Genomic DNA, 15,510 nt, shown 5'->3' with positions numbered 1-15,510 from the left:
TGAGAGTGATCGTGCTTGCGTGCACGGGTGAAGCCGTCTGTGGTCAGTCAAGCCTCGGAGTACCATGCAGCTTCATACTGCCATGGTAACCACTTTGAGAGGCTTACACGGCTACAGCTGACTCCTCATTAATCACATGGACCGGTCACACGTCACTGCTGCCTATAATAACTCCCTCAGCCAAAAGAAAAAACATCTGAAAGACTCATTGATAGGCTTCCAATATGGCTGCATTTACTGAAAACAGCATTTTTACCATCACTACTCAGGCTTCTCGTATATCACAAGTAGTCTCCATTCTCAGGTTTCCGTCTTCTGCATGCAGAAGAAGGAAACCTGTCATGCAGAGTCCGGCCATGAGCACCGGTGAGCGTTTTATGCTCTCTGCGGCGAAACAGTTTTTTTTTTAAACCGGACACAGAGTACTGCATGTCCAACTCTGTGTCCGGATATAAAAAAAAAAAACGGTTTCGCTGCAGAGAGCATAAAACGCTCACCGGTGCGCACGGCCAGACACTTTTCAACCCCATTCAAATGAATGGGCTTGAAACATGCCGTCAGGTTTCCGTCTCCTGCCCAGTTTTGTGCTGGAAACGGAAACCTGCAGAACGGACTCCCCGGCGCAGATGTGATGTCTGTATATGTAAAGAGTGTCTCCAGAACATCCACATATTAACATAGACAGTCTATATGATCAGCATTTACCATGAAATGCCTGTTTTTTTCCCTCGCTTGACAATGAAGACTGGGATTTGAACACTTGCTGGCAGATTCTCCTATGGACTATGTTAGGGTGTTTAAACTGATCCGTTTGTATCACTGCAGATGTGAACTTGACCTAAGGGTAATATCACATCTGTGCTGGATATCCATTTTTCTGTTCAGTTCAGTTATAGTAACAGAAAAAAGGAAAACCCCAAGATAGCCATTAAATGATGGACACCATCAGATCTTAAGAGACCCTACTGATTATAATGCAGGACTTTGTCACCTATCTTTAGCAGACTCTGCAATGGATGCACCTAGTGAAGCCTCCGATGAAGAAGTGAACATGCCTTTAGTTAACACATATGGGATTGTGACCCTGCACTACATGCTTTTGTAATCTAGTTGCGTTTCAGACTAGTTCAGAGAGGTTTTGGTACCGTGATCTTACTACTAGAAATTGCAGCTATATACAAGAGAAGAGTCAATCAAACCAGACCGTTTTAGCAGCACTGGGAGCATAATATGTACAGGGCTGTCACATCTCTTCCTCATCATCAAATGTTCTGAAAATGAAGACTGAGCAAGTTGGGTTTCTTATTCTAATTTTTTCACTCCCAAAGAAATTAAGTTTCTGTCCAAGTTGGCTGGTATTGGGTTATTCTCTTCCCTATCGAAAACATATCCATATTTGACAGGAAAGCATTTGGCAAACAGCTACTAAAGTTATATGGGCACCAGAGGAACAATTTAAGTTATTCTATTGTAACTGTGATTGTGACATGCCTGTATACAGCACTTGATTGCAGCAGAAGTGGCATAGTTACACAGTAGATGAGATTGGATGAAGATATCAGTCCATCAAGTCCAATCTATAACCCTACACAGTGTTGTTGACTGTAGAGTAATAGGTTGGACTTGGACTGAGTGGAGCAGTGATCTAAGTCACTGCTCCACTCACTGGTGGGAAGGACCAGAGGTGAGCACTCTAAAAAATAAGAGAAGTCCTAAAAGTATTACTTGTTTCGCTGTTTTACACCAATCCGTACCACAGATAAATTTATTAAATAATTTGGACAACTCCTTTAAAGAAGACATTCCATATCCTCATGAAAGTGCAGTTTTATGTACCACTAGAAAGCAGACAGTGCGCTGAATTCAGTACAAGGCTATTATTTAGTCTGCTTACTTATATAGCCCCATCATATTCCACAGCGCTTTACAGACATTGACATTCACTGTCCCATATAGGGCTCACAATCTACATCCCCTACCTTTATGTCTTTGAAGCATGGGAGGAAACCCACGCAGAATCTACAAAGTCCTTGCTACGTTATAGTACTGTCGGGCAGGGGCTCTCCTTACAGCCCAGAGATGACACTGAGGTATGAGGAACGCCTTTCTGACAGTGGGGAGATATTGGTGCCGAAACTAACCGATATCTCCTGCACCAGAGCACTGATATTTATCATATAAAATATGAATTATATAAAACCGTACTTTCATGAGGAAATGGAAGGTCCTCTTTAAAACTTATGGGGAAGCCAGTGACTGGATATTACTTTCTGCAAAGGGAAATTGACAGCAAAGGAAATGGCCTTTTTTTAAACCATGTTTTTATAAGAAACTAAGAAATTCTTGATATTTTAAAATTTTCCATGTCTTTTTTTTTTTTTAATTCCACTTATTATAAATGTGAAAGTTTAGGTGTTTGTTGCTAAATCAGGCAAAAAACGGCTGAAAGGATTTGGATGAAATTTGTCACAGATAGTTTGTAACCTGGATTAACACATAGGCTACTTTTTATCCTGGTAAATGACATGGCTTCCCGACTGTTATGAATTTATGTTCATATACTATATTACACTACTCTTGCCTGCAGGAAAATCAGCTAATTGCAGGTTGCTAATAAAACCTGGTCTGTTATCTCTCCATGTAAAAACACAGATAACACGGATTCCATTCTGGCCATGCATCTGCATATTATCTGATCTCCATAAGTGTTCTGTGTCCTCTGGGCAGCATGATGAGACACAGATAGAAAAACCCATTTAATCCAAATTGACAGTTTCCCAATTTTAAACATGCCAGGAAAAAGAAAATTAATTTGACACAAAATTCGAAAAAAAAAAAAAAACCCAGATCTATGAAGGTAGCCAGAAGTCAGTTCTCCTCAAGCGGAGCTGAGGAGGATTGAGCAAGCTAGACGTCAAGCAGCAATAAGAGCAGCCGAAATACTGGATCAGGCGGATTATCGACGCTAACAACACGGTCATTATATGGCAACCCAGCGAGCTGCTGAGATGCCGGAACAATCACAGGTATGGCGCAAGGAACAAATTCAGCAACGGTACTGATTGAGAGCTGCCGAAACGTCGGTGCAGGCGAACCATCAACAGCAACAACACACAGACGAAGTTGCGGGCAGAGGCTAGTTTTATTTATTTTTTAAGGTGCAATATCTTTCAACACTCAATCTCCACTAATTGCTATTTCTATCAGGTTTTGTACTCCAATATAGTGACCTTAGCTTACATAAAATTGCACCTTAAAAAAAAAAAAAAAAGTTTTTACTTACATCACAAGCAAGACAGGTAGGATAATGATAGCTCACACCTCTACAGATACCACCACTGGCCAACATCCACTACTGAATAGATGCCACACAGAGTTTGGGCTTATTCACTAAACTGGATTCTAGGGCCACAGCTGGCCATATTAACAGCCAGCACACACTCCCAAGATTTTAATGGATCTATTTACGACTGTTAATCTGAGAGAAAAAATAAAAAATTATCGGGCCATTTTTACAGATACCTCAATAGACTCATGTGTATGCTCAGCCATGAAAGAGCGCCGCACTGCTGTGTGGATGAGGCTTTCATCTACAAAACTCTCTCATAGACCTCAACGAGTTGGCTGTAGACTATTGCTATCTTCTAAAGCATATATCACTAAATTCTTTCAATACAGCAGAGGAGAAGCTCAGTCAAAATAGTAGTGCTAATAACCATATAGAGAAAACAGGTTAAAAAAAAAAAAAAAATTATATATATATATATATATATATATATATATATATATATATATATATATATATATATATATATAATGTTTGGGGCACAATCACAGATCCATTAGGGTTTGATGGTGGCTTAGTATAGCAAATTAACATGTCAGCTTCCCTTTAAAACAGATCTCTCCACATACACAACTCACTAAAAAGTACAAAACATAAGCTCATAACAGCAGGTTTTGTAGGGTTTTAAAGAAAACAGGCTCCATTTACAAGGATATGCTTCCCTTCCCTCAAGGACAGGTCTTAATTTAGCAGTTTGGCAATGTAAGCAACAGATGTTACAAAGCACATTCCCAAGAGTGAGAAAATTCAGCAATTAAAACATAATGCAATGAGAAAATCCATGCTACCAATGTAATGTACATAAAATCAGCAAAAACACCTGCTATAATGATATACTCATTGTAATGCTTTGAATCTGATCAATTTAACACAAAAGAAAAGTCAAGCTTTCTGATATTGGAGTTAAAGGATCTGTCAAACACTCCATGAAAGTCAGAATGCTTATGTTCAACATGTCAACACTTATATTAGTCTCGCTCCACACTGGGGCTCACAATCTAAATTCTCTATCAGTATGCGTTTGGTGTGTGCTTGGAGAAACCCATGCAAACATGAGGAGTCATGCTCTCTGTAGATGTTGGTTGGATTTGAGCCTAGAATCTTCAATGCTGCAAGGCAACAGAGTTTACCACCATCACCATGCAATCCCAGGGGGAGGTGTACACAAATCTATGGAACTTCTCTCTACTGAGAAAAGCAATTCACTTATCTTATGGCATCCCAGAAACCACCCAAGCTTAATAATTTTGTTGGCTCAGCCAATAAGGCTGGGTCCAGCAAGTAGGCCTGTATAAGGGTCTGGCAAAACAAAATTCTTTGTAGCAGGGGTAGAATACAAACTTATGGCTATATATAATATACAGAAAAGGCTGTAATTACATTACTGTTGCATAAGCACAGCTGATCTGTATGGATATCAGGTGTTAGACTCACACAGATCTTTTATTGAGGCCATATCTTGAAGATGCCTTACCAATAAAAATTCCTGAAACATCCTTGAAGCATTGTTTACCTTACTGATCTTCCACACCACTGCTGTTCCAATGCTTAACAGGTCCCTGCTGGTCTCTGATCAAAAAACAGGAACAGGCTAGAAATACCTGCTCAGCAATTGGTTGAGCAGGCATTTCCAGTGCATCAAGTCTGGAGTGGGAGGAACAACTAAATTTAAATTTTTTTTTGAACTGAAAAATTTTGGAACATTTTTTTTATGAACATTAAGCCAACAATGGCTTGATGTGAAGTTTGATTAGACAGATTTAACAGATTATTCAGCATTAGACACTACAATAAATCTAGTGACGTTTAAGGCTGCCTTCACATGATGTAAACGCGAGCTGATTTTGTCAAAATACACGTGTAAAATTCAGGCTCCCATTGACTTCAATGCCATTTTTACATGTGTAAAAAACGCGCAAAAAAATACATTGTGTGAAGGCAGCCTAAGACTAAGTTTCCCTACACATGCAGTTTCTTTAAGTGGCAGTTCATGTCATCGCAGAACATTGATCAAGACTTTTGGCAAAGAATTTGTTACACACTGACCACCAAATATGCATATGGGGCAATAAACTATAGGCTTTGCTTTGATACAGATATTTGCTAATACTTTATTTCCTTTAGAATAAGTCAACCTACAACACAGAAACTTATGTATGACTATTGATTTGTTTATTTAGTCCAAAGGAGAGTTATCTGCAGATGAAAACATGTAACATTATATATTATATTACAACTAACATTACCCAGGCTTGGTGTCTATAGTGATAGGCAATGTCCAATCGCTGATGACGTCCTATAGCCTGCCCGCCACCATGTGATGCTACGGGTACACAAAGTACAATACATTTACTTTTTATGCCCTGTCTTTTACTTTAGCTGGGCCAGCCTACTTCAGCAGTTTCCACTTGGAGAGAATAGTAATTTTCCATGCCACTCTGAGACTCTTTGGCAGGTTCAGTAAAAAGTGGAGCTGCTGAGATAAGTGTACAAAGTCAGGCTTTTCTATCAAACTGACTGAATAAACCTTCACAGGACATAGCCATGACTATAGCCTGATCATAAAAGAAAACTCCCCCCTTATGTAGAGTACATTGTAGCCAAACTGCATCTCTATCTGTAAGGTATAGGGATCCTGCCTCAGTTTGGACATGAAAACTCACCCACTTTTTCATATTTTCCATCTCTGCCTTCCAAAATTCTTAACTTCTATATTTTTCTGTCGACATTTGTCTAATGAGTTGTACTTTTAGTTGGCCTTGGGTACATGTGCTTGGATTAGCGTTTAACAGCTTTTCGGAAGGTCTGTGTTAAAATAAGTAATTCTGTAATTTGTGGGGGGGGGGGGGGGGGGTATGCTTTTTACTCTGTTAAATATTACATTTTTTTTGCTATTGGGTCATCGTTGTTACAGCAATACTATATTTATATCGCTTTTATTACATTTTACCATTATCGCTGAATAAAGCACCATTTTGAGAAAATGAACTATTTGCTAGGAGGCACCATATTCTTACATCCATAACTTTGCATACGTTTTTGCGCGAGGGCTTATATTTGTGGGACAAGCTGTAGTTTTGATTGGCTCCATTTTCTGATATGCACAACTCTTTGAACACAGCAACACCTGATATGTTTAATTTCTTTACATTCTTTTTTAAATGGTGAAATTTTTTAACTTTTTTTTTTTTTTTTTCCAGTTTTGTTACTGTCCCACAAGGTCACTGATTGCCCCCCTAGCTATCATGGCAATCCCTCACACACTGCAATATCAGTTTAGTGGACCTGAGGGGGTAAAGTTAGGGGAACGACTGAATGACTAGATGAAGCTGCTACTTGCCACTGTGAATAGTTAAGGAAAATTTGCATGTGCTGATCTAAGGGTGCATTCACACTACGTTTCCTGAAGCTTATTCTGAACGTAAAACACGTTCAGAAAAAGCGGCGTATAAAGCAGCTCCATTCATTTCTATGGGAGCCGGCATACGAGCGCTAACAGGTTGTAAAAGCTTATCACTTGACTTTTCAGCAACAGAAAGCTTAGTGAGGGGCACCACACGAAAGGTCATTACTTGATGCTGCACATGGTGGAGTCATTTATGAGTAGAAACTGCACCTGACAGGTTTTCTTTAAGGTGAAGGGAGCCTTCACACGGAGTTACACTGCGCTCATTCTGAACGTAAAAACACGTTCAGAGTGAGCGCGTAAAAAGCAGCTCCCATTGACTTGAATGGGAGCCGGCATACGTGCGCTACCCATTGAAATCAATGGGAGGCCTTTTTAGTACTTTTCCCTTATCGGGCCGATGCTGGCTGGCACTGGAGCTGTGTATAAAGGAGCAGCTTTGGGTTGACTTCTAGACGTCACGCCCTGATGCTGCGGCTGCAGTGACACGCACACAGCATCTGTCACGGTGGCACACCGCTCACACCAGGCCGGGCTCCACCATCCTCTCCACACCGCGAGTGAGAGCAGGGTCTGGGCACTCCTCTCTGGCATCCTGTGATCCGCTGCTCTTTTATACACAGCTCCAGTGCCAGCCAGCATTGGGCCAGTAATGAGCAGTTCAGCATGTCCCGATGCTGATGCTGAACTGCGATGCTGGCTCGATAAGGGAAAAGTACCAAAAAGGCCTCCCATTGATTTCAATGGGTAGCACACGTATGCCGGCTCCCATTCAAGTCAATGGGAGCTACTTTTTACGTTCAGAATGAGCGCAGCGTAACTCCTTGTGAAGGCTCCCTAAGACTGCACATAGCAAGCCACAGCAAAAAGGCGCTGTGAGAAAAAAAAAAGAAAACAATGGTGAAAACGCATTGTTGTTTTTTCCTGCAGTGCTTTTCACAGAAAGCCCGCAGAGTTTTCTTCACAGTAAGCAAGGTAAGCGGCCACAAGAAAATGGCCACTTACACCAGGCAGGCATGCAGAGTCGGCCCGAGGCCCAACAGCAGAGTCGACTTGCGCGCAGAAGTTTCACCCAAGCACCGGAAGAAGACACGTGAAGAGGCCATTCGAAAATAAAATAGAGGCGGCACTGGAGAGTTCTCTCGCAGCATTGGGGATGCCCCCAGTGCTGTGAGAGAACTCATTTTCATACCAAAGAATACCAGGATTTATACCAAACGGCGGTGTGGAGAATAGCCTTTCTTAAGACCACATATTTAGACCACAAAAAATTGCATTTTAATGATAGGATCCCTTTCAGCTCTGTGACACTAAATGGGACCTCCATGGACCAGTCTTTGTTTTTCCAGCAAAGCACAAAGATGCTTGATTGAGATTTGAGGAACGTGGAGGCAACATTAACACCTTGAATTTTTTGTCACATCCCTCAAACCTGACAAAGAGATGCTTTAACAAAACATCTAGCCTTGCAAATTTGGCGCTTGTCAAAAATCACTCAGATACAGACACTTGCTTTTATTTCCAGCACATGAACTTCAAGAAATCACAAATACTTCAGAGGTAGCATTGAAATGTTTTGAATGTTTACTGTATATATAATTAATATTCTGTACTTAAAGGGGTTTCCCAAGCAATTTTTTTTTAATGTCTGTTAGTGCTATTAATGGGTTAATATATACCCATATATCTTTAGCCATGTTTTGAGTGATTTCTAGGAGTCTCTGGAAGCTCCTGGTATCCCCTGCATTTGTTTACTTGTTTCGGCTTCCTGCTATGTAACTTCCTCACTAACCCATCACACCTCTCTCCCTTCCTCGCGCCCCCTCCCTGTCTCTCTAGCTAGCTCATCCACTACTAGTCCTTCCCTACTTATTCAGTTGATACACACAAAGTCAAATAAATATTCATCAGTCCAGTCACAAGGACAACTTGTGAACAACTGGATTACAACGACTGCGCCTAAATAACATACCTATACACAGGAACCAAAATCAACTTTGTTTCATCCAATGCAAGGCAAAGTATTAGCTTAGGCTTTAGAAAGTGCTTATATGATTGTTTCACATATCATTTACCTGCTCTTCGTCCCTTCCAGATTTGCTAACACAAGGTCACACTGCTGTCACACCATATATTTTTTTCACTGTCACATGCCTGTGCATCTGAATGAACCAAAAGTCAATAGATTGTCATTTAAAAAAAAACATGTAAAAGGATGGAAAAAGTGGTTGGATGCATGTAGTCAGGTTTCATCACTCTACTGTGATCAGGCATTATTTCACAAGTGACCAATCGCAAAAACTAAAAATATGCCCCAATAACCATCAAGAGTCTGGACGGTGAAATTGGAGATACATTTCCAATCTCTCAAAAAGCAAAGTATGCTCCATTTTTTTCACAGATCATGAACAGCACTCCGCTGTGAAGACCAGCCTCATTTTCTTCACCGGGAGGTTGACAAATATACATTTCCAGGTTATCAACAGGTTTTGTACTGCATGAAAATGACATTGGAGCTTCGAAGAGATGAAGCCACAGATTAACACTGAGGATCTAAGATCTCCAAGTCATTTTTCTCCACTCTTGTAGACTGACATCACTGGAAATATAATCAATTCACTGAGGCCGTCCTTAGCCTTGAACATGGCTAGCTAGATGCACATGTCTTCTTAGATCTACGAGTTACATCGCTCTTCATTTAAATCACCAAAATGATGAACATTAAACCCTTTAAATAAGCCCAAACCACAAACTTTAAATCATAGCAGCAAATACAAGGATGCCTGCCAAGGTCTTGCTACAGGAAGTCCATGTGGTCTGCAGTCTGGAGAAAAAATTGCCAGATTTGGCCTCCATATTTTAGACCACAAGCAAAAGTAAAAAATAGAGACGCTCTTCCTAAAAATCCATAGTTCTTTGCTGTTCTGCTTTTGTAGATGTTTAATATATGAAGGTTAAAGATTCCACTGAATGAAAATAGTCAGGGTAAGGCTCTGCTCAGATCAGTTTTTACACCCGTTTAACAGATGAAAAAAGGAACGCAAATCGATGGCCATTATTTTACAAAGAATGTTTTGTTTTGTTTTTTTAAAAAAAACAACATTTTTTTTTGGACGGACACAAAAGTAAATAAAAATATAGTATAGGCCGGTTACACATGATCATGTCCTTGCTGTCGGCTGTGATTGAACAGCACACCACCCAATGAATAGGAGCCATGGAGAACAGAGGCAAAACCAGACAGGAATAGGACCTGTCCTGAGTTTTGCAGACCAGGCTGTCGGCCAACACACAGGACAGTGTAAATCATCGTCGTGGGCAGAAATTAATCCTGAATAGCACACTAAACCACACTATGGTTGTTCACATGCGGTCATACTATATTTTCCTGTCCTTCAAAATAATTAGACCAAAACAGATTTTTTTTAAAAAATTTTTTTTACCATTGACATCTATGTAAACAGATGCCTATTCGTTTTCATCTGTTTCTTTGCATCCATTAAACGGATGTTAACAAAAAAAAAAAATGATCTGGAGCCCTAGTTATACAAATTAACCCTATCTCTAAATGCAAGTTGCTACCAAAAGTGGATTACTATCTATACTGGGTGCAGATCTAGCCTATGGCAACAGCTGCATGTTTCCCAAGCACCACAGAGATAGAAACTTAGGTTGGGTGAGGATTGTCCTACTAAGATGGGAGTGGGAATTATTCCATATAAAAGAGCCTGTAAGTTTCTGGAGTCTAATAAGGAAAGTGCAGGGCATGTTCAAAGTGAGTGTTTGAAAAATGTAAATAAAGCAGGACAGGAGATCCATTTTAAGGATGTTGATCCATCCGAACCAGGATAAGGCCAATCCAGACCATTGACGAAAATCATCCATGACCGTCTTGAGCAGCAGGGCATAGTTCAGATCAAAGATCTGGTTTGGGTTAGAGGGAATATGAACACCTAGGAATTTCAAGTCCTTTGGGCCATCGGGATGGGAAATTATATTTCATTAATTCATCAATTCACATTTTTTGTATGTTCTAGTGATATGCTTTTCAGCATAGTCAAAGCCATAGACAGCAAGAGACTGGAGCCAAGTCTAAGAGTTTTCTAGACATGTTATGTTCGGGTAGAGGGGAATAGAGTGGAGTGGAGACAAGATGCTGAGATTCTGCTCTCTAATTCCCTCACTCAGAAGTGGGTGTCTGTTGGCTCCTCTCTCATTATACCTCCCTTCTTCACAAGTTTCTATGGGCACCGGTACTTAGTAACCAATTCAAATATATTGGTGAATTCAGAGTGAATGCCAATTCACCATAAGGGAAAGAGGATTTATTTCTAATAAGAATAAGAATTAGTACAATTTTTTTTTTTTTTTTTTTTTTTAATATTCAATTGTACTATTGATTTATACAAAATTTGTGTTGCAAAAGGTATACTAGTCGGGAGATTTCAGCAACTCTCCTTCCAATAGACTTGTGAAATGTGATTGGCTCTGAAATAAGCTGTAAATAAGAATGCTACCTGCTAAACGTTTGGGGTTAAGTACTGTGCTTTATAGTCCACCTCACTGTAGTACCTTCTAGTGCTTGGGTGGGCTAATACAATCCTGCACTCTAGTGCTTCCGAATAATGCACACAGGTCTAATGTGCAACTCTTAAGATGGGAAATCAGACATGGAAATATTACAATTTATGATCAAGATCAACAAAGTAATTCAGGAGAGATATATAGTTGCCGTACAACATGCCACACCACGATATTTTAAAGTATATACTCAGCTATTCAGGAAGCCGATGCGAAAAAGAGAGGCTGCTGTACATGAAACAAATACATTCCTGCCTGCTTACCAAAACCAGGCTTCAGGTGAGGTTCTTGTGACTGGCATAGTTTACCTAAGAAGCATGACAATCAGAAGGATCTGTTGTCAAATATCATGTGCTTATGGCAAACTTAAGAAAGGTTTATATGGTGAAGCTAAGAGAACATTCTTAACATTGCAACCTATGCATAGATGAAGGTATATCCTGTTTCTGTAGCGGAATATCAAGGTAAGGTGAGGAGGATAAAGACATTTGTATTATGCAAATATTTGGAACAGAACCAGCGTTATAAAATTTGCTTCACGTGTTTGTTAACCATGTAATTTACCAGAATCTTACCTTTCCCAAGAGACATTGTCTACTCTGTTCTGATCCAGTTCTCCCATATGGTCTACTCTGTTCTGATCCAGTTGATCTCTCTCAACCTGAAAGTGCTGGCCCATTAGGGCAACCCCTGTCCATATGTCGCAATAGGACATTACACAGGCGGTCGACAGCTCTTTATCTGGAGGTCTGCCAGTCCATTCATTTGCCTGATGGGTTTTACTAACTTGACCACAGAGTCTAAAAAGTTATACTGATGTAATCCCCAATTCACAGACCTAAGTTACAAGATACCGTTTGAGAGTATAAATGGTGACCGATGGGGAAAAAAAAATTCAAAGTGTATAAACAACTTGTTAGAAAATTTCACTAACCTGTAGTGTTCCCACCCACCACGAAAAAAAAAAAAAAAACCTTTAAAATACGACAAAACCCTCCTCTCCCAACCATTTCATTGGAGAGGGAGTAGAGGTTGCTGTTAAAGTTCTGTCCCTTGTCAAGAAATGATCAGACATATTAAAAACTCAACAGGCCGATCTTCCCACCTCCCCTTTCCTCAAAATAAATAAATCAATCAGCCATAAACAACAAGTTCAATTGAGAGCTACATATCACATAGTTTATTTTTTTACAACCATTTTAAAAATACGAATGACAATACAACAGGGCTAAACTTGCAGTTCCCTTCCAGATTGCAACACAATTTGTAGAGTAGTGCTAGTTCCAGTGCATTGCGGTTCTTTAGAACAGCTGATCAGCTATGGTGGAAAGAGTATAAAGGAAGTCTTATCAGCAGGAAAATCATTCTCAGAGTAGTCCCAGCACCTTGTAGTGCACCTTAGGAACTTTCTAAGTATACTTGCTTATTCAGCATTGGAGTTGAAAATAGCTGTTTTAGTGTTATGCAAATTAGGAGAAAATGTCTTTTGGAGCAGTTATCTCCTGAAGGCTTCACCCTGTGCTGCGTTACCTCCCCTAACTGCTGCCCAGCTCTACCCACCATCCCTTCATAGATAGCCCTTCCCCAGGAGTAGATGGGCGCAGCTAGGAGAGGTAATCTACAGAGCAGAGCAAAGCTAGTAGAAGATAAGAAACGCCCCAAAGCCCCTTTCACCTAGTTTGAATATACATAAACAGCTATTTTTTAATTCAATAATGGACCTGCAATGTTGAATGATAAAGGTATATTTGGATAGTATGTAAGGAACACTATAAGATACTGCGATTGTCCTACTGACAGACTCCATTTATTATACTAATAAAGTATCCAAATGATAGGTCGTCCTGTAATACCCCGTAGGCACCAAGTCAGATCTTCTCCCATTTCTAATTTTTCTAATAGATACGTGTCCAAAGTGGTCAGTCACTAAATAAAATAGAAGAGTTATCGCAAAGTTTGAAAGACCAGGAATTAATAATACCTCTATATATTCTATATATGTTTCATATACTCACGCTCACTATCTAGTCAGTTTGCACGGTAGTATAGTTATTCTATTTATGAACTAGGAAGATCGGGCTGAACAGTTCCAATAACACTAGCAAATGCACTTTTCTAAACAGCAACTTAAGTATTGTAACAGTAATAAGTATTCAATGCTGTAACTAGAACTGCAGTCTATGTAGGCCTCCTGGAAGTGTTTTTGTGAGTGACGGATAGGCCCAAGCTGCATGACTGACCAAGGTAATGTGCCATCTGTCTAACTTTTTCTGGTAACCTCAACTGGCCATTAAAGTTTCTAGGTCACTGGATGGGGGAGGGGAGGTCACCAGTGACATTAGAAAAGGCTGAGAGCTGCTAGCTCTATAAAAGGCAGCAAATAGGTAATTGCTGGGTCAGCAAAGCTCTCACTCACCACAGCCTGGATATATGGAGTCAGGAGCACAGTGCCCCACTCTCCAGCTGTCAGGGGGCCTTTAAAACTACACTCATACTATTTACTGGAGGGGAGGGGGTGACGCGACTACCACTTTCCATAAATAATATTAATCTAATACCCCTAAATCCAAACCCTTTGGAAGTTTCTATATTCTGAAGTTGTATTTCGATTTAGCTACTCTACGGGCTCCACAGTTGTGTATAAAATACATTATATTGAATTCTCAGAATATAATCTGAAGTATACCGTGCACTGGCAAACAGTGATCATCCAATGCTTGACAAGTTAGTGCCCCCCCCCCCCCCCTCTCCAGTCATGGAGAACTGGAGTCAGTGCCTATTTTCTGGAACCTGCTCCCCCTGACGGGACAACATGGCCACATATGAGGCACATCTAATTGCCGAGGGCTGGTTTCCAAACTTCACACAGACTTTCAAGCAAAGTAAAGCTTTCCCTAAAACAAGTTGTTAGATATGTAGATGTCTTAAGGGTTACAACAAGTCTAAGGATGTATTGAAAGTAAAGTAGCCAAAATAAGAGATGAGTAAACACTGGCCTTGTTCACACTGTACACAGATTGTGTTTTTTTTATACAGAAGGTTTGCTAACTTTACAGCCCCTGGTTAAAGCCAAGCCACCAGGACAGAAGGGGTTAATTATCAGTGCCCCCGCCGGGGGTCATTTGTACGTAGAGCCCCACAGACACCCAGGCTAGCCATCCACCGACTAGTTGTCACCTCAAGCTTCAGAACTTGACGTATGACAAGTATTACACACACGAATTAATAGGGCTCCTGCAGCCGCCCCCTCCCCCCACTATAAAATGCAGACAGTAGATAGAGGCAGCACCCCAGCCCGTATAAATAATGGCCCTTATTACAGACCTATCGTGACGTAGGCAGACTGACATACAAGCTGACACAGCACGTAGTACTAGCCCCATACCTGGACTGGGCAGCCATAGCGAAGTTTCTCACACCAGACGTCCAGTGTCCATGAGGTGTTGCCTATGTCCCACCTAGGCGACGGTACCACAGCTAGTGCCCGCTCGCACCGCTCCTCCGGTCAGTCACATTCTGGTAGCTGTGGCAGTGCATGCGAGTCCAGCGCTCCCTCAGCCTCCGTGTACTTGCACGTCTCTGGCTGCAGCAGCGCTCGTCCACACTGGAGCCCCGCCCTCCAAACGCTGTCCGACACGCCTACAGCGAAAGGGGCGTGGTTACCAAGGAATGGCGGATACTAGCCCGCATTCCTGTCTCTAGGCTAAACCACTTGCTCCCTTCACGGGGTGGGTGACAGTGAACCGAATGATACGTCAGTTACGGTGTCTTTAGCTCATACATTGGCAGCATGGCCGAGTGTGTCATTACACGCTTGAGGGGCTCCAGCCACCGTACACTGTAGAGTTGTCAATGGAGTCATGATGTGATTGGACAGAATGGGTAGGGAGGGGCGGGAGCAGAACCTGAAGCTGACCAATGAGAGCGGAGTTTTGCTCACAGCTGGAGAGGGCTGTGCTCGGCTCACTGGGGAATAGTTCCACTGAAGGGTAATGCATTGGAGACTTCCAAGGGGAGGTTGCCAGGAGCTCACTGGTATATACTGGTAATTGTACAGCTCTCTGCTGGTTCCTCACAGAGGGGGAGACTTAGCCCTGCTGTGTAATAATGTCAAGTGGATAATATTACAGGTGACAAAAGGTGCATAATAATAATGGGCCTCACACTGTTAGGCTAG

The 15,510-nt window shown here is 41.2% G+C and overlaps 1 protein-coding gene across 2 annotated transcripts in view; it reads right to left on the bottom strand.

Annotated features, from left to right (window-relative positions):
• The window catches only part of AFF1 (ALF transcription elongation factor 1), a 98,272-nt gene extending 83,171 nt beyond the window's left edge, over positions 1-15,101 (bottom strand). For both annotated transcript variants that reach the window (XM_075284620.1, XM_075284628.1), the window contains exon 1: positions 14,719-15,101. In XM_075284620.1, the coding sequence (XP_075140721.1) occupies positions 14,719-14,735 (17 nt within the window). In that variant the 5' untranslated portion in view covers positions 14,736-15,101. The remainder of the gene's footprint in view (positions 1-14,718) is intronic.
• Between the last annotated feature and the right edge of the window lie 409 nt (positions 15,102-15,510).

This window comes from Leptodactylus fuscus, chromosome 1, assembly GCF_031893055.1.
Source record: "Leptodactylus fuscus isolate aLepFus1 chromosome 1, aLepFus1.hap2, whole genome shotgun sequence".
NCBI classification, from domain to species: domain Eukaryota; kingdom Metazoa; phylum Chordata; class Amphibia; order Anura; family Leptodactylidae; genus Leptodactylus; species Leptodactylus fuscus.
Note: the sequence above shows the minus strand (reverse complement) of the source record. Positions and strands in the feature narration are given on the sequence as shown.